At 45.6% G+C, this 19,195-nt stretch overlaps 1 protein-coding gene across 1 annotated transcript; it reads left to right on the forward strand.

Annotated features, from left to right (window-relative positions):
- Positions 1-16,473: 16,473 nt before the first annotated feature.
- LOC136653882 (olfactory receptor 4Q3-like) lies at positions 16,474-17,412 on the forward strand. Its single transcript, XM_066630757.1, has one exon. The coding sequence runs from the start codon at positions 16,474-16,476 to the stop codon at positions 17,410-17,412; it is 939 nt and encodes a 312-aa protein (XP_066486854.1).
- Positions 17,413-19,195: the final 1,783 nt, after the last annotated feature.

Genomic DNA, 19,195 nt, shown 5'->3' on the forward strand with positions numbered 1-19,195 from the left:
TCATGGAAAGATTTAAAAAAACATTGACATTCAAAAAAACCCAAAAGTAATTGCTTGTCATGATGGAAAAAGGAACCAAAGAACTTTTAAACAACATTTGAAAATGCCATGGCACAATCACAACCTGCACACTACAGCAGTTCCCAATGAACTACAAAAGACTTATCTGATTTCAGTATGTAAACAAAAAGAATTCAAAGCCATAACAACTCTGTATGGTCATGAAAACCAATTCAATGATGTGTTATTATTTTCTGAAAAGTTTTGATATGTAAAAGTGAAACCTTTAATTGTATTTTAGCCAATTTAAGTAATGAAGCAAAATGTTGTGTTAAGTGTAATAATGTTCCTTTTTTAACCAACTAATTAAGTTTTAATGTTTTTTCTTGTTGTATTAAATCATGCAATCTATAACCCCATAGCATAATTTAGAAAAAAAAATGAGGAGATGTAGTAAATATAGAATATACAGGCGCTGGGCTTTAAGATGCTTTAGCAGTATTTGGCAATAATGACGCAGGCACACCTGCGTCTGAACAAGAGCACACTCTTGGCCTTGATGATATGCTGAGGGTCTTCGCCCAGAGCCTGTAAACACAGGATGTTAAGGAGAATCTTATCTAGGAATGTGTTTGTGGTTAAGCTAGAACTAGCAAGTATGAAGCAAGGTAGCATCCTTGTGGAAATTTCCCTATTACGTAACCGTATATCATGTGTTTTGAGACTTAATAAAAAGCTGGGTCAGGAGCTGGGAGACTTCACTACACTTCTCCCTTGATTTCATTCTTGCTCCTGTTTCCAGCACTTTCAACCTCTCTGAAACCTGTGTCTGTTGTCTAATTCTTGCTATGACTTCTTTGCCACACAAAACGCAGCATCTCAAGCTGCTCCTCAAGTAGCACTGAAATGCTACACCCTACATACCACCTCTTCACCATATTCAATTCAGCCTCACAATTCATAGGAAGATATGGATAAACACAAAGACAAAAGAGCATAGATATCATATGCCTGGGCATACATGAGCTTTGCATGTATTATCCATGGTTATTCAGCCTATTCTACATCCTATTCTAATGTTATTCATTATAATAAGCCTGCCCCATTTGTCCGTGTTATACTTGCATCACTGTAATGATAACCACAGATGTCTGACAGATCCAGACTAAATCCCAGTGAATGCCATAGGGCTTGCTTCAGAGTAAGTGCAGCATGCACAGGAATATGAATTCCCAGACATCTGCTGAAGAGTACTTCCATGTTCTTCTGCAATTATGGAACTATAGCTCAGGAAATACATACAAGATTCTTCCCACCTGATCAAACTTCTGATTCCACACAATGGCGCTTCCATTAACGGTAAACTCTTCTCCTTCAGGAGCCCAGGGGTCCACTTTTCCCACCCTGATTCTATGGAAAGACAGATTGTGGAATGTGATGGTGTTGACAATATCAAAACCTGTTGCCAGTTCCCCATTTTTATCAAAGAATATTTCTTCGCCTGCACTATTGTTGAAGCGAACATTTCTCAGAAAGTGGTGAAGCTGATTGAAGAAAAAGAAAAATAATAGGGGTAAACTGTTGAGCAGGAATTCTTTTGATATCACTGGAATCTGCGACCTTGACCTTCTGGCACTGAAGAGACTGTGATTATACATGCAGGCGCATGGCTAGGTCATTGGACACCTGGGGCCCATACATTATTGACACCTCCCCCTGTATATGACAAAATTATTTTCAGTAGTAGTCATGATATGAAATGAATAATAATCACGGCCAGAAAATAAATACTGTGAACATTTCCTGAAAGACTGCATACAAGCAAAACCTACGAGAACATTTTTTTGTATGTGATGATTATAAACTTTACATAGTTAAACTTTCTGAGAGTTATTCTCACCCCCTCCTCCTATTCCCAGTCCCCATTTCCACCAGAATTCACAATTCATTTAATAACCATAATAGGAATCCTTCAATCTATTGCTCCTCTAAATGAAGCCCCTTTCCAAATGGAAAGAACTCGGGCTTAGACAATCTAAACTGAAAATGTTGTCTCACTTCTTGCTCAGTCCAGTTGCATTGCAAGAGTGGATCCTAGTCCATCCGTGACCATACACAGTAGAGGCTTACAGGAAAATCCTACCTGCCATGGCTGAACAGCCCAAACATCCCCTGTGCCTCCAGTTCCCTTTAATCTACGCTTGGATATTGAAGAGTACATGGAATGCAGAGCATGTGCTACGGCATGAGCAGCATTGTAGATACTGTAGCTCTCATCAGACATTTTCATTTCAAATACAGAACTGGGGAGACTGCTCAGCTTCTCCTCCCCAGTGCAGTTCCCTGTGTTTGGTATATACCAGTTGAACTTGGGGAGTGAACACCGAAATGCAATTGACCAAAAATTATATAAGAAAGAAAACACAGGCTGATGTGGATTTATTGCCTTAAGGAAGTCTTCATATCCAGGCACGTCCTTTGTGTGGAGTGTGAATGACAAGGTACCATTGAAGGATTTGGGTGTGAATAAAAGCGGGTTTAATACTGTTGCAAAATCCCACTGAGATGTCATGATCCAAACCTTCTCTGTTGGGTCTTGCTTTCCATTTTCATACACTGCTAGAACAAATCGCAAACTCTCCATAGATCGTGAACCTCCATGAACAACAATCACGTTGCTCCTGGACATAGAGACAGTAGATCTTAGGCCTTCTAAACGGTCATAAAAGGGTTTGTTCTCTTCCAAGAACGTTTTTGGTCCTGAAAGAACTTCTGTAAAAGCCACACAAATGTTGTTTTGGAGGAACCTGGGAAGGAGAGTCCTCAGAAATGTTTCTCCAGTGTCATTGTCTGAAACGAGGAGGCCAATCCAGTTCCATTTGAAATGTCTAATCAGTCGAACAATCCCAGTGTACTGAGATCTTGCATTTGGGACCATCTGGTAGAGAGAAGGGAACTGAGTTCTGTCACTCAGTGAAGAGTCAAGGAAGCCATAATTGAGCTAAGGGGAAAGGCAATGAGCTTTTTAGGGTAGACAAACATCTCCCATTATTCCTAAATAAAAAGGTCCTCTTTCACATGCCTGGCAGGTTATATAGTAGATCTTTTTGTAACTTATACTGTATGGAAAATGTGGAAGTCTCAGTTTTCTGGGGTGTAGTGTTTTGGGCAGGATGACCAAGAGGATTAGGATTAGTCATTCATCCTACAATCCTTTCCGCACTTTCCTGGGAGCAAGTGTCATTGACTATCATGGGACTTACTTCTGAGCAGACAGGCATAGGCTTGGGCTCTCAGGACCCAATCCTGTCCAACTTTCCAACTTTGATTCAGCTGTCATTGAATTATGCACTACATCCTGCAATGTGGGGCTTTCATGGAGGGCTCCTCAAGGTAAGGTACGGAAGAAAATATTTTGCCCACATAGATTTGCTGCTAATTCAGTACAATTTATTCACTCCTTAAAGTGGTTTTTTAAAAACTTAATCAGGTTTTGACATTCTCACACAACACTTGATTAACATTTGACTCCAAGCTATGTGCTAAATGGGTAGAGCAGAGTCTTCTGTCTTCACTTGTTGTAGCCCAGATGGTCTGCTCTCCTAGCAATCCTAGTGGCTGTACCTCTCTCTAGATTAGGGAACACACATACCTGTCGGATCCTGTAGATATTTAAGATGTGGGGCATCAACTTCGAGTTTTGAGGAATGAGCCCCCCAATGATGACAATGAGCTCCTTTTCCTTGCTACAGACATAATTAAGGGGATGCCCCTGACGTGTGAAAAGGAGAACCATAGTTCCAGAACACGACCCCCTGGCATTGTAAGCGTTTTCAATCAATAAAAAATTCAATGTCTTGTTTGTCAAGAGGTTGACATCTTTCTCGATTTCGAACCTGGCAAACTTCATGGCAAAGAAACAATGGAAGTATTTGGGAATTATGCTGAAATGAGACAATCACGTGGTCTTAGTCTCTGGTTCATATTCAATATGGTGAATGGGAATGATTCATGCTCTTTGCATAGCACTTGCTCGTGCTTAAAATCAAGTTGATGGGCCCTCATGCAGCTTTGCTTTTATGAAGTTTCTAGCTCTCACTATGCTCAGTTACAGGCAAGGAATTCCTGGTAACATCTTTTGATGGCCCAACAAGAAAAAGAGATGGAAAATAATATAACCGCATCACACTAGTTCCTTCTGAACAGAAGTCAGAAGGGATCTGGTCACCTGGCCCGCTGGATGTGTCCACTCATCTTCCCATAGTTTATGGGTGGTTGAACAGGACGACAAGTTTCTTCTCCTGGAACAAGCCAATGAGGAAAATGGAGCCTCAGTTCCCCAACTCCTGAGAGGAGAAGGCTGTCTTGAGAGGTAGCGTGTTTTGTTTCTGTCATGGAAGAGCCCTTTGCTCATACCTTGATGACTTTCAAGGGTAGAAAGTGACAAACAGATCCCCTTACAGTGCAGGGATTGTTTCATTAAAAACTGGTTTTGTTTTATTTTGGAGATGCTCTAAGAGGATTTCCTGCTTCCAGGCAGGGGTTGGACTAGATGACCCTTTAGGTCTCTCCAGCTCTAAGATTCTATGATTCTTTACTTTGCCACCGTATGCATGTCTCCTCATTGTGTTCAATGGGGCTTACTTCCAGGTCAATGTGAATAGCCATGCAGCCCTAAGGCCCAATCCTATGGGCACCTTCTATTGATGGAGCAAGTGTTCCATCACTGGAATCCCTCTCCACTTCAGAAGCAGTGCATGCAATGGAGCGTGAATGGCAGGCGACCATGTGTGTGCACCACCAGAAATCTCCAGGTCCCCCCAGAGCATGCAGTGTGCACCTCCACCTTTGAGAGTGGCAGAGGATGGGATTGGACAGTGTGTAATCAAGTATCCATTTTGCCTCTTTTGATCTATTTCCTTCTACATTTTAAACTCATCTGGCTTTTAAGAAACCAGCTTTGTTGCTGTCATAGATCTGAGTAGATCCAAGCAACTGCATTCGATCCAGTCTGGGGGTTTAGCTTTCTGGCACCACCACTGAGGCTCACCCTCAACATGCCTCCCAGCTTGATCCTTCCTCAGAGCACCTCTCCTGCTGACCCACCTGCTCTGGAATGGGATCTGCACTCCTTCTGCATTCAGGGGCCTCCAGCCATTTGTGCTGGTGGCCTGTGCACCGCTGCAGCCCAAGCCTTGGGCTGAAGGATTGCAAGTCAATCAGCACAAGGCCAGGATCACACTGGGCCAGTAGTCTTGGCAAATTAGCCCCATGATTCCTGCAACTCTTCAAACTCCTGTAGGAGATACAGATAGATCACCTTTGGCAAGCCTGGCCAGTGACTCACTAAGCCTCTCTAGCTTCTTCTCACATTTGCAGCCAAGTTGATGACACCATTAGCACCTCCATCATGTTTTCCTTGACATGTCTGAGTCCAGGACTCTTGTCTAGGTTGGAATCTTTTAAGGGGAGGCCTGAGATCAGCCCCAAGCATTCAACGTATGATAGGAACATGTGGTCAGTGTTTATGGGATTGCAGCCCTAGCAACTGCTTATGATGATGCCGAGTTGTATGAGTGAGTAGTGAATACACTGCAGCAATTTTCAACCCGTGTGAGTGGCACATTGGTGTGCCACGCATGATCTGCATGTGTGCCGTGGACGTTTGGGCCGGGTCATTTATTAGGTCATTGGGTGATTTGGGCACTCTGACTGGCAGCTGGGTATGCCTTGTCCAAGAACTCATGGTGAGTCTTTACAATTTTACACCCCTGTAAGTATGCCATGAGCTGAAAAAGGTTGAAAATATCCAATACTGTATTGCTTTTTATTTTGACTGCACATTTTTGCTGTTGCATTATCATCCCCACAATAAAAGTGATCTATTGTTACACCGTCACCATTGTGCCCCATAGCTCTTGTGTGTCATTCCACTAAGTTGTGCCATTGACCACCATACTCAAACCTGCATGCCTATTAGCTTTCCTCCATGTGTGTTCCTGTTCCACGTGTCTTTGAAAGCACACCCACTAGCAAAACCACTTTAGAGCACCGGCTGCAGCTTAAATAACCAAATGTTCTGTTCCTTCCTGCAATAAAACTACTTTGCACGAGGATAATGAGCAGGGAACATGGAAAGAGTTCTAGCCTAGTGTTAATAACAACAACAACAGTAATAACAATAACAATATTTAGTGTTCATCTTGACATTCCTGTTCTCTAGTTGCCCGGGTCTTTTTGCATTTGTGAACTTGAACTTCATGCCACCGCTTCTGCCCCTGTTGCCACCAGTCCCAAAGTACGTAATCCTGAGTAATTTTTTTATAATTTTTCAACACTGAATTTTAATCCAAACCACAACCCAACTTACTTTCCTATCACGGAAGACACATCTGGAGTTTCTTTAAAAGAGAGATATTTCTGATCAACAATTGCGAGAGAGGTAAACACTCCAACAGTAACGTCTGGAGACTGATGGGTGCTCATCTGCCAACCCCCCCTGTAGTGGCAGTTGTTGCTGACACTGTAAGGCAGCTGCAGCAGTAGCAGCAGCACTGTTGTCCATCTGAACAGCAGCATGTCTGAACCTCAGCCCCACAGCATTCAACCAATTTCCAGTGACTTCCATAGATGAGGCGCTATGAACACAATCATCAGTCAGGAGGAGAAATGACCATAGAGGGGATGAGAGAATTCCCACTGCCAAGTTTCTCACATGAGGTCTTCATACTCAAGCGACAGACACATGGTTGTATGCAGTGAATACCCTACACCTGCCTCGCGTAGCTGGCTTTTCAAAAGCTTAAATGAACATTTTATTCTCAGCTCCCAAGGTACAGTCCACTGTTTTTGTTATGAATGTTGCAAGTAGCTTCAGATTATCCCTGGGAGTTCTCTAACGGAAGGCAATAATTTAGATAATTACCAGGAAGATTATTACATTGAGAAACCTTTTCAAATGTCTGCAAGGCATTTGGTGCTACAGCACTCTGTAAATGCACAGGTCCTCAGGGGCTACCCGAGACACTACGCATGCAGAGACTCCTTTTAGGAGTGTAAAGGGTTCCAGAAACCAAAATGTTTGTGAACTGCTGCTCTCACATCACCCTGTGCATGACTACTCAGAAATAAGTCCCACTGAATTCAGTGGAACATATTGATATCCTATAAACACTTCCCTGGGAGCACATCACATTGAGCTTAATGGCAATTTTGCATATACGTGCATGGGATTGTGCTGTTGTTTCAATAATTATTAGTATGCCCACTTGCAGCTTATGCAGAGAGGGAATTTGTCACGTAAATGGAGAATCTCACCAGGCAAATCCAGATTCATAGCTCATTCAGTTCACCAGGATGCTACAATAAAGCTCTCATGATATGTCAGGACCAGCACTGTATCACGTTGACTATTTCTCCCATCTTGGCCATCAGCCTGTTCCTTCAAGGCATAATGATCTCTGAGGCCTCCTCCGCCAGATCCTATCCTCTGTGTCCGACCTAATAGCTTAACATGAAGGTTCTCACATCGGTGTCAGCAAAATAGCTGTTGCAAACATGAGAAGCCCCATCGCGGGACCTGAGACATTCCTCGGGGGAAGGGGACAAAAGTTCCTGGACGCCACAGTTCCTCTGAGTGCTGGGAAAGAAAAGATTGGGCTGGAAGACCTTTGAGCAGCTCATTTCCACAAACGTCTGGAACACCGATTGGATGGAGCATCACCTTCTTCACTTACCCAGCTGGCTGGAAATAATAATAATAATAATAATAATAATAATAATAATAATAAAACTTTATTTTTATCCCGCCCTTCTCCCTAACGGGACCCAGGGCGGCTAACAACATATTAAAAAACAATAGAATTTAAAAAACATTAATACAAACAGATAAAAACATTTAAAAACACACTACAGGGCCATAAAAACAGTAGTCAGATTAAAAGAGTAAAAGAGCAGATCACCGAGGAATCAAGCCTGTAAAACTAAAAGATGTATAAAAAGTTAAGAAGGCCAGAAATCAGAAGGCTTGTTTAAACAACAGTGTTTTCAGGCCTCGCCGAAAGCTCTCAAGAGAGGGAGCCATTCTCAAGTCAAGGGGAAGGGAGTTCCATAATGTTAGTGCCACTACCGAGAAGGCCCTATTTCTTGCAGCCACCCCCCGGAACTCCTTGGGTGGCGGCACTTGCAAAAAGGCCTTCTCTGATGACCTGGGATGGCGAGCCGGATTGTACGGGAGTAGGTGGTCTCTAAGATATCCTGGCCCAGAGCAGTATAGGGCTTTAAAGGTCAAAACCAGCACCTTGAATTGGGCCCGGAAACGAATGGGCAGCCAATGCAGCCCCCGGAGAAGCGGGCTGACAGAGTCAAACCGCCTGGCTCCGGTGACCACACGGGCCGCCGCATTCTGTACTAATTGTAGTTTCCGAACCGTCTTCAGGGGCAGCCCCACATAGAACGCGTTACAGTAATCTAACCTCAATGTCACCGTGGCATGGATCACCGTGGCCAGGTCTGCACGATCCAAGTACGGTCGCAGCTGGCGCACCAGCCGAAGCTGAGCAAAGGCCCCCCTAGCCACAGCCGCCACCTGGGAATCCAGGAGCAGCTGCGAATCCAGGAGGACCCCCAAGCTGCGAACCTGCTCCTTCAGAGGGAGTGCAACCCCATTCAGAGCAAGTCGATAATCCAGCACCTGCATCGAGGATTTCCGAACCAGGAGAGCCTCTGTCTTATCCGGATTTAATTTCAGCTTGTTAGCCCCCATCCAGATCCTCACTGCTTCCAGACAGTGCTCCAGGCCCTCAACCGCCACCTTGGAGTCTGGAGGAAAGGAGAGATAGAGCTGGGTGTCATCAGCATATTGATGACACCTCACTCCAAACCCCCGGATGACCTCTCCCAGCGGTTTCATGTAGATATTAAATAGCATGGGGGACAGAATTGAACCCTGCGGCACCCCGCACCTCAAGGGCCAGGGTGTCGAACAGGCATCCCCCAGCACCACCATCTGGGACCGACCCTCCAAGTAGGAGCGGAACCACCGCAAAACAGTGCCTCCAACTCCCAACTCGGCCAATCGGCCCAGAAGGATACCATGGTCAATGGTATCGAAAGCCGCCGAGAGGTCCAGCAGGACCAACAGGGACGCACTCCCCCTGTCCAGTCCCCGGCATAGGTCATCCACCAAGGCGACCAAGGCAGTTTCCGTCCCAAAGCCCGGTCTGAAACCAGATTGAAAAGGATCCAGATAATCCGCTTCATCCAAGACCCTCTGGAGTTGGGCCGCCACTACCCGCTCAATTACCTTGCCCAGAAACGGGATGTTGGAGACTGGCCGATAGTTATTCAACACAGTGGAATCCAGGGAGGGCTTCTTCAGGAGGGGGCGAACCACTGCCTGCTTCAAGGCGAGCGGCAATGTCCCCTCCATCAAAGAAGAGTTGACCACCCTCCCTGTCCACTCAGCCAGTCCCCCCCGGGCCGCTCTAATCAGCCAAGCTGGGCAAGGGTCAAGCAGGCAGGCAGACGGCCTCACACTCCAAAGGAGTCTGTCCACATCCTCAGGCTGCACAAGCTGAAAAGAATCCCACAATACTGGACAAGCAGTTGCCAAGGGGACATCAACAGACATTGTCAATGTGGCATCCAAGTCGCGACGAATACGATCAATTTTATCTGCAAAGTGTTGGGCAAGCACGTCACAGCGGCTGACCGTGTATTCCTCCTGGTCCACTGGCGGGACCTGATGGAGGAGGCCCCGCACCACACGGAACAGCTCTGCCGGACGGCTATCAGCAGACGCAATGGTAGCAGAGAAGAACGATCTCTTCGCTGCTACCACCGCCACGGAGTAGGCTCTATAATGAGCTCTACTCCATGTCCGATCGGATTCATCATGAGTTTTCTGCCACCGTCGCTCTAGACGCCTGCCCTGCTGCTTCATCGTTCGCAGCTCCTCAGTAAACCAAGGAGCCGCTCCGAGTCTGCGGCGTGGCAGAGGTCGCTCCGGAGCAATCTCATCCACAGCCCTGGACATTTCCCCATTCCAGAGGTCGACCAGGGACACAGATGAGGCGCCAGTCTTGGCAGTGGGAAAATCCCCCAGGGCCCTCAGGAAGCCTTCAGGATCCATTAGCCTCCGAGGGCGGACCATAGAAAACGGTCCCCCGCCTCTGCGGAGGTAGGAAGTCGCAACAAGCCTAAACCCTACCAGGAAATGATCTGTCCATGACAACGGAGTGATGTTGATCTCCTCTACCTCCAGATCATTGCCCCCATGCCCAGCTGTAAACACCAGGTCCAACACGTGTCCTGCTGTATGTGTCGGGGCCCAGATCTTCTGGGACAGGCCCATGGTTGTCATGGCAGCCATGAAATCCTGAGCTGCACCTGCCACAGGGGCCTCGGCATGAACATTGAAGTCCCCCAGCACTAACAGGCGGGGGGCCTTCAATGCCACCCCCGAGATCACTCCAGTCAGCTCAGGCAGGGAGACTGTTGGGCAGCAGGGCGGGCGGTACACCAACAGAATCCCAATCCTGTCCGGTCCTCTCAACACAACATCCCTTCCGAGCACTGAGCACAGTCATAGCAACAGATCTGCTCCCCCTGGTGTACCACCTTTGTCTGTCCAGGATGGCAGCTCTCAGTACATGTCGATCGGGGCTGCATCTTCAAAAAAACCCCAAGGAGAAAGGGTTAGCATGGAAATCAACTGTTTTCTCATTGCTGTGATGTTTGGTTTGGTTTGTTCTGCACGAGAATAGAGTTATGACACACATCTCATGAGCTCCTCCGAGATACCTCTTATAGGTATTGATTTACTTCTATACAGGGATGTGCCGCTTAACAACGGTTCACTTCATGACTGATCGCATATATGACGGTGGTCAAAGTACAATGAAGGTGCTCTTAAGGAGGCAATCACATCTCTCGTAGCCTGCAGCAGAGTGTCTGTCTACACAACAGAGAGACTCTTAATGCAAAGAAGAGGCCATCTGTCTCCAGTAGCCTGTGCAGCCAGCTACTGTCTGGCAGGTGGTGTCTGTTTACACAACAAAGGCAATAGATTGGACTGAATGTTCTCTTAAAGACCTAATCGCATAACAGGGATCAGGGAATGTGTCCCTGTCATTAAGTGGCACACACCTGTATTTATATAAGGCCCTTCTCATTAGATATTACTCAAGACGGTTTACATAGGACGGCTTTCCTAGTTAGTTCCAATGAGGGTCTTTACAATATTGTTCTACATATAGAATCCTTCAGTCCCCAGATGTTTTCCTTTAGTTCCTTTACATACCACTTCTTCTCATCACCATAATCAATTCACCCTGAAAATTCATGGGAAGAGCTGGACGAACAAGGGGACAAAAGAGCATGGATAACATATGCCTGCACATATGAGAGTTTGGCATATATTATCCATGTTATTCATCCTAGTCTACAAGCATAAACATTATAACAAGTCAGTCACATTTAGGTGTAACTCTTGCATCACTATAACCACAGAGGGCTGGCACATTCAGAGTAAATCCCAGTGAATACCATAGGGCTTACTTCAGAGTAAGTGCATCATGTACAGGAATATGCATTCCCAGGCATCTGCTGAAGAGTACTTCTGAGTTCTTCTACAACTATGCAACTGTAGCTCAGAAAATGCATTCAGATCCTTCCCACCTGATCAAACTTCTGTTTCCATACAATGACACTTCCATTAACAGCAAACTCTTCTCCTTCAGGAGCCCAGGGGTCCATCTTTCCTACCCTGAATCTACGGAAAGAGTGATTGAGGAACGTGACTGTTTTGATGATATCAAAACCTGTTGCCAGTTCCCCATTTTCAAAGAATATTTCTTCGCCTGCGTTATTGTTGAAGCGAACGTTTCTCAGAAAGTGGTGAAGCTGATTGGAGGACAAGAAAAACAAAACACTGGGGTCAATTGTGGAGCAGGAGTTCTTTTGAGATCACTGGAACCTGCCACCTTGACCTTCTGGCAATGCAGAGACTGTGATTAGTATAAGCAGTTGCATGGCTAGGTCATTGGACACACGGGGCCCATACATTTTTGACACTGCCCCCTGTACATGACAAAATTATTTTCAGTAGGAGTCATGACATGAAATGAATAATCATCAAGGCCAGAAAATAAAGGCATTGAACATTCCCCCCCCAAGCAGGGGGTGAAAGTCTCTGCAGCTAGTACTCTGTGATATCCTGCCCCTGCACCTGGAGGTTCACTGTAGCCAGAATGATTAACAACCATGGATAGAACTGCAGTTCACCATTAATGTTTGGAACCCACTTTTAAAGTCATCTAAGGCAGTCACCAACAACACACAGAGTCCCCAATGCCCCACATTAACGTGCAACCCCTCCTCCTATTCAACAAGCTGCAAGAATTCCAGCTGCAAGAATGTGTGACCTGAAAGAACTTGCATGCAAGCAAAACCCATGAGAACATGTTTTTATCTGTGATTATTATAAACTTGACATAGTAAAACTTTCTCAGAGTTATTCTCACCCCCTGCTCCTATTCCCAGTCCCCATTTCCACCAGAACTCACAATTCATTTAATAACCCCCAATAGTAATCCTTCAGTCTATTGCTCCTCTAGTCATCTCCGTCCTTCCAAGATAAGAAACTTTCCATCCCCAATGTTATCCCCTCCCCCACATGTCCCCCTCTTTGTGATCCTGTCCCCACCAGCTTCTGGGGTCCACTTTAAGAGTGACTCACTTAAAAGTGACAAACTAACTTCAACTCCGCCAGTGACTAACAGCACCCAAACGTCCCACTAGTGACATGACAGGCATAGTGTCACCCCCATTAACTTTATTTATTTATTTATTTATTTTACTATACAACATTCCAGGTCCCCCAACAATTTACTAACCAACAAAGAACAAGTGGCAAACTTGACACACACAAAAGAATAGGAGTGCTAGTGTGAATTCTGATCCATGCAAATTAGAGCTGACTCGGACTAACACTTATGGGTTCCATGCTGTTTTATCACACCTCATTTGCTCTTGGAACAATTAGGGCACAATCCAAACCAACCTTCCAGCACTGACCTAGCTGCAATGCAGCCCCAAGGTAAGGTAACAAACATGCCCATATGCTGAAGAGGCCCCTTTGACTGCCTCCCCACTGCAGGATGCCTTGCACGCCACATTGGCACAGCTAAGTCAGTGCTGGAAAGTTGGTTAGGATTGCACCCCAAGTCTCATTGGTTGGTTCTGAGTTAAAGAAATCCACTGTTTGTTATATCAGGCAGTTGTGTTTTCCATTTCTGGTTATTTGGCTAGAATGTTTGAAAGACAACAGATAACACGGTGTGTTTCATTACATTTTGCATTGTTACCTATCGAAGGATGTATATCATGACGGCATAATTCAAAAATACAAAAGTATCCACAGTTTAGGCCACTCATAGTATCACCGTCACTGAGTGTGTCACATGGTACTGCCTGCCTCCCACGAGCTAAACCACTGTAGACATACTAATATTGTGACATTCAGTTCAGAGGTAATCCACATAGTGGCAGAACTGAGGGACAGACTGCCTCAACTGGGTTCCTCACTGTTAAGAATGAGCTTAAAAACTGTTAATACATGGTTGACGCTGCAGGCAATTAACAACCCAATCCTATCCACACTTTCCTGGAAGTAAGCCCCATTGACTCTAATGGGACTTACTGCTGAGTAGACATGCAGAGGATTGAGCTGCCAGTCCCTTTTCAAATGGAAAGGACTTGGGCTTAGACAAACTAAACTGAAAATGTTGTCTCACTTCTCGCTCAGTCCAGCTGCATTGCAACAGTGGATCCAAGTCCATCTGTGACCGTACACAGTAGAGGCTTACAGGAAAATCCTACCTGCCTTGGCTGAACAGCCCAAACATCCCCTGTGCTTCCAGTTCCCTTTAATCTATGCTTGGATATTGAAGAGTACATGGAATGCAGAGCATGTGCTACAGCATGAGCATGAGAGGTGTGGAACTTCCTGCTGCAGGCTACTGCTGGTCTTCTGAGCGGCATGAAGGCCCAGCACCTACCAGTGCTGGGTTCTGCATCAGTGCCTTGTTTCTCCTGGTCACTGTGACAAGTCTTATAGCATGTTTGTGATGGCTGTCTCCCAGGCAGTGTGTAGGAGACCAGTACTAGCCCAGGACAGAATCAGGCCAGAGGACTCTCTATATAATTCAGCATCATGAAAATTTCAACTCTTATTCAGAATCATGAAATACCAGGCTGACAGCCCAATCCTAACTTTTCAGCACTGATTCTACTGGACCAAGGGGGTGTGCACTGCATCCTGTGGTGGTGGGGTCAGTCATTTGACCACTTCAAAGGAAGAGAACATTGGTTCCCTCACCTTGGAGCTGCATTGTGGCTGCATTGGGACTGGAAAGTTGGATAGGACTGGACTGTGAATCTTAGAAGCTACTGTAGAAGCATTTCTCGCAATCAGGAACTTTTAGGATGGCCTGATTTGATGCCCTGCTGTCTCCACCACAGTTAGCATTCTGGTTTGTAGAATTCCCTTTCCTGCCATTCTAAATGGTGACCAAGTTGCAAGCATAGCTGCATGCTTCCAGATCACTGCTGGAGAGGCCACAGAGGACCTGCGCTTGTTGGTTGGAAGACAAAGGCCTGCCAAAGGTGCTGAGCTGGTGGGGTGAACATAGTGAATTGAGGATTGGGCATAACTGGGTGAAATGAGGGGAGGGCCAGGGGCATGTCAGGGACAGGAGGGGATTTTAGCCAGCATGGGTGACTTGTGCCATATGTAGAGGTGGGAGAAAAAGTTTTGTGTGTGTGTGTGGCTTTTAGTGTTTTCCAATGGTAGAAGTGCAGAAAATGGTGTTATGTATGTTTTTGTTCAAAATACACATTATAATTATAAATCATAATCACTTTTAAAGGGTCGTAGGTAGGTGATATAGGTGGTAGAGTGTCAGCAGGTGCAGTCACAGTCATTAGCCATGCACCCTGACCATTACATAATGAATAAAAAAAACACAAATAATACACTTTTATTTATTGTTTTTTTACTACGATGAGGAGTGCAGAAAGTGGCATTTTGTGTTTTTATTTTGTGATCAGAATTTTCTTCCACCTCTAGCCATATGGTGGCCCTTCTGGAGCAAGCCAACACCTACCTTTTGTCTCCTCAAACTTGAGCCAAACTAAAGACCTGGCAGAGGTCCAAAGAGACCCACTGGTGGGGGAGGGGCTTATGAAGGGGTAAGGGAAAATACTTTCCCTTTCCCTTCCCAAGCCTCCTGATTGCCCCCCCCCCCCAAATAACATGCAGTGCAGCAGGTTTTGATGCAGCCGAATGCTATGGTGGGGGAAACCATAGAGTTGGGCTATGAATTACTTAACCTACCTATTCTGCTCTTCATAGATTTAGCAGAAGCAAAGAAGAAAACCCCCAAATCTATTTTCCAGCCTGTTATTTACTGTTCACTGTATTCTTGCTCACAGTTTTGAGTTTTTAGCATTTGTATTTACTGTATTGTTTTTATTCAATTTTTGAGCACCTTGTTCTCCCTTCGAGCATGATCCTGCTGCCCGGCTCCACTGGCACTGTGGCTGAAGCACTGGCAATGGGTGTTGCAGAGCTCTTTTTTGCACCCAGCGAATAAGTGCTGTCAAGGGTAAGTCCTGAGCCATCCCATGGGCACTGGATGCCCCTGAACAGCTTGCCTAGGTGGCTGGGATGTGGGGGAGAGCATTCCAGAGACAGGGAAGGTGTGTTTTAGAGTGGGGGGGGAGTGAAATGGTGGGGAAGATCAGGCCCAGGAGGGGGTGAGGATGGTCTCTGCTACATTCTAACCCCTATCCTCTGTTTCCCAGCATTACACAGGGCTACTTAGTTCTGCACAGCTCAATGGATCCAACTAGCCCCATTGAGCTGGCGTGGGTAAGGGAACAAGTGTTATTACCCTGAGACCTCCAGCCTGCTCAAATCCAATGCTGGATACAGTGTGGCCTGGTGAACCCGCTGTGCCAGTACTGGATGGGATTGGGTTGCCCATATTGGAAACGTGGGGGTAAAAAAGATTAAAATGTAAAAAAAAAGACAAATAGAAATAATGAAATTGGTCCTGATAAGCAACGATATGCAAATAAAACTAATTGGTCTAATAATTCAATTATTTTATCACAAGTTTATTTTTTGTCTTTCCATTTTGACATGCACACACAACAATGAATATTGGCCTGAAACCATTGTTTGTAAGTTGTAACAAGAGCCTGGAAGAGTCTAGAAATTGAGAACTAAAGAAAGAAGAACGAAAACTTCTTGATTTTATTCATAATTCCGGAGGAGGGGTGGGCACAGCATATTGAAAGTCAGGTTACACATTACTGGAATAAAATGATTAAAAATGGGCTATTTGTGTCCAGGTTGGAATATTGTTCACTTCATTTTTTTAAACTGCACCAGAACCAACCATCAACATGACTGAATCCACCATCTCAGAGTTCATTCTGCTGGGCTTCTCCTGTTCCCACTCTGCACAGTTCCTTCTTATTGTCATGGTCTTGGCCTGCTACACCACCATCCTTCTGGGAAACTTCCTAATTATGGTGAGTGTGTGGTCTGAGCCCAAGCTCCATCAAGCCCCCATGTATTTCTTCCTTGCCAATCTGTCCATTATTGACATGTCTATGGGTTCAGTGGCTGCCCCAAAGTTAGTGACCGGTCTCTTGAACAGTTGTTCTGTCATCTCCTATGGTGGTTGCATGGCCCAGCTTTTTGGTCTGCACCTCTTTGGGGGTGCAGAGATGTTTGTCTTCACTCTCATGTCCTATGACCGTTACGTGGCCATCTGCCACCCACTGAGATATACAGCCATCATGGTCCGGCAACGCTGCTTCAGTCTACTGATATTTTGCTGGACAGGAGCCTTCATTCATTCCACTGTCCAGATGGTGGTCATAGCCCAGTTACCATTCTGTGAACCGAATGTGCTGGAAAATTTCTTCTGTGACATCCCACAGGTAATCAAGCTGGCCTGTGCAGAAATCTATGTGGTTGAGAAACATATGCTGGTCAGTGGTGGCCTGATAACTCTACCTAACTGCCTGACCTTGCTGGTTTCATATGTCATCATCCTGGCCTCCTTCTGTGGCCGCTTTGGGAAGGGTGGTAGGAAGGCTCTGTCTACCTGCAGCTCCCACCTGACGATAGTTGACCTCCTTTACAGGCCTGTTGCTTTTGTGTATCTTAAGCCTTTCTCTGATTCTCAGGTGGACAAAATAGCTTCTGTGTTCTACATGATAGTCATCCCTGCCCTCAAACCCCTCATCTATACTCTGAGGAACCAAGAGATGAAGGGAGCCATGAGAGTGATGAACGACAAATGTCAGCTCCTCCTACTGCCTCATAGGGAGTAAATGTGTGTAGTTTCATTGATTTGATTGTGGAAGCTCTTCCCAGGACTGGGGAGGGACACTATTTTCGTGGTACTCTGTTTTTCCTTGAGTTCATCCTGGGTAAAATGCAATGGTTGATGATGAAAGTAGTACTGGATCCATTCTAAATATTGTTGTTGTTTTATCCATTCAGTCGTGCCCAACTCTTGGCGACTTTGTTGGCAAGAACTCTCCATGCCACCTTGTCAAGCACAACTTCTTTCGATTGTAGGATGTTAATCTTTGCATCTGTGTTGATGATGTCACTCTCACTCTCACCTTTACACTCTCTCATAACACCAGAACCAGGGGACATCCACTAAAATTGAGTGTTGGGAGAGTTAGAACAGACAAAAGAAAATATTTCTTTACTCAGTGTGTGGTTGGTCTGTGGAACTCTTTGCCACATGATGTGGTGATGGCATCTGGCCTGGATGCCTTCAAAAGGGGATTGGACAAGTTTCTGTAGGAAAAATCCATTACGGGTTACAAGCCATGATGTGTACGTGCAATGTCCTGATTTTAGAAATGGGCTATGTCAGAATGCCAGTGCAAGGGAGGGCACCAGGATGAGGTCTCTTGTTATCTGGTGTGCTCTCTGGGGCATTTGGTGGGCCGCTGTGAGATACAGGAAGCTGGACTAGATGAGCCTATGGCCTGATCCAGTGGGGCTGTTCTTATGTTCTTACATCAAGCACAACTTCTTTCAATTGTACGATATTAATCTTTGCATCTGTGTTGATGGTGTCTGTCAGGATGGCAGGGGAGGATGACCCTTGCCTTCCCGGTAGTAGAGTGGCACGGGAGCGTAGGGAGGTAGCACAGGAAGCGGACAATCCCAAACAGAGCCAACAACACAGACCCAGGCTTGTTTGTTGCAGAAGCATGTATCAGTAAAAGGAGCAGGCAGAAGAGTAGTCAGTCAAACGGACCAGAAGTCAGGGACACAGCATGGCACAGTCACGATAAGGCAGTCAAAGCCAGAACACAAACCAGCAGCACGACAGACAGAACTCCACCACAGCAAACCCACATTTGGTGTCTGTTCTCACCTCCATATATACCAGGGCCAGCCAATCAGAATAGGGTGACCTCATAGTCACAAGACCATCTTGTAACCCACTCTGATTGGCTGTCCAGTGGTGCATTGCACCACTCCACCATAGCCTATGTGCTTATTTCTGGATTTCATCTGCTTCATGATGTCACTTTATGCTTAGTGATGTCACCTCCAGCCCTCAGTAGGCACCATGAATGCTAACCGGCCCTCTGTATGAAAAGAGTTTGAGGAGTTTGACATCCCTGCTCTAACTTGTCTGCCTTCTGTATGCAGAGTGATATCTTTGCTTTTTCAGAACTTTTTCTAAATAAAGAAGTAGAAGTGGGCTGGGGGGGAGAGGATCAGTACTCAAAGGAGAACCAATATTTACATAACAACCCAATCAGATTCCCACCCACCCCACCAAAGTGAAGTATGGAGCCACACGTTGGATGCCTGCGCTGCATACTATGTTTGGGGCAGGGGCAATCAAAAGACCTGCAAGAGGTAAGGAAGGAAGTGCTGTCCAGGATCCTGACATTTTGGTCCATGCCAAGATAGGACCACAGACTTTGTTGTTTGCGCACCTTCCAATGAGCACTCGAGACAACAGGTGTGGGAGTACATGCCACTTTATTAATTAACAAATAGATATAAGGATATGTAGAAATCATGAGACCTGCAGCTCTTAATGCAGCTAATTAACTCTAGTGCGGAGGCTGGATC

This window comes from Tiliqua scincoides, chromosome 5, assembly GCF_035046505.1.
Source record: "Tiliqua scincoides isolate rTilSci1 chromosome 5, rTilSci1.hap2, whole genome shotgun sequence".
NCBI classification, from domain to species: domain Eukaryota; kingdom Metazoa; phylum Chordata; class Lepidosauria; order Squamata; family Scincidae; genus Tiliqua; species Tiliqua scincoides.

Excerpts from the sequence above, each read along its gene's own strand:
- LOC136653882 (XM_066630757.1), top strand. The coding sequence starts at position 16,474 with ATGACTGAATCCACCATCTCAGAGTTCATTCTGCTGGGCTTCTCCTGT.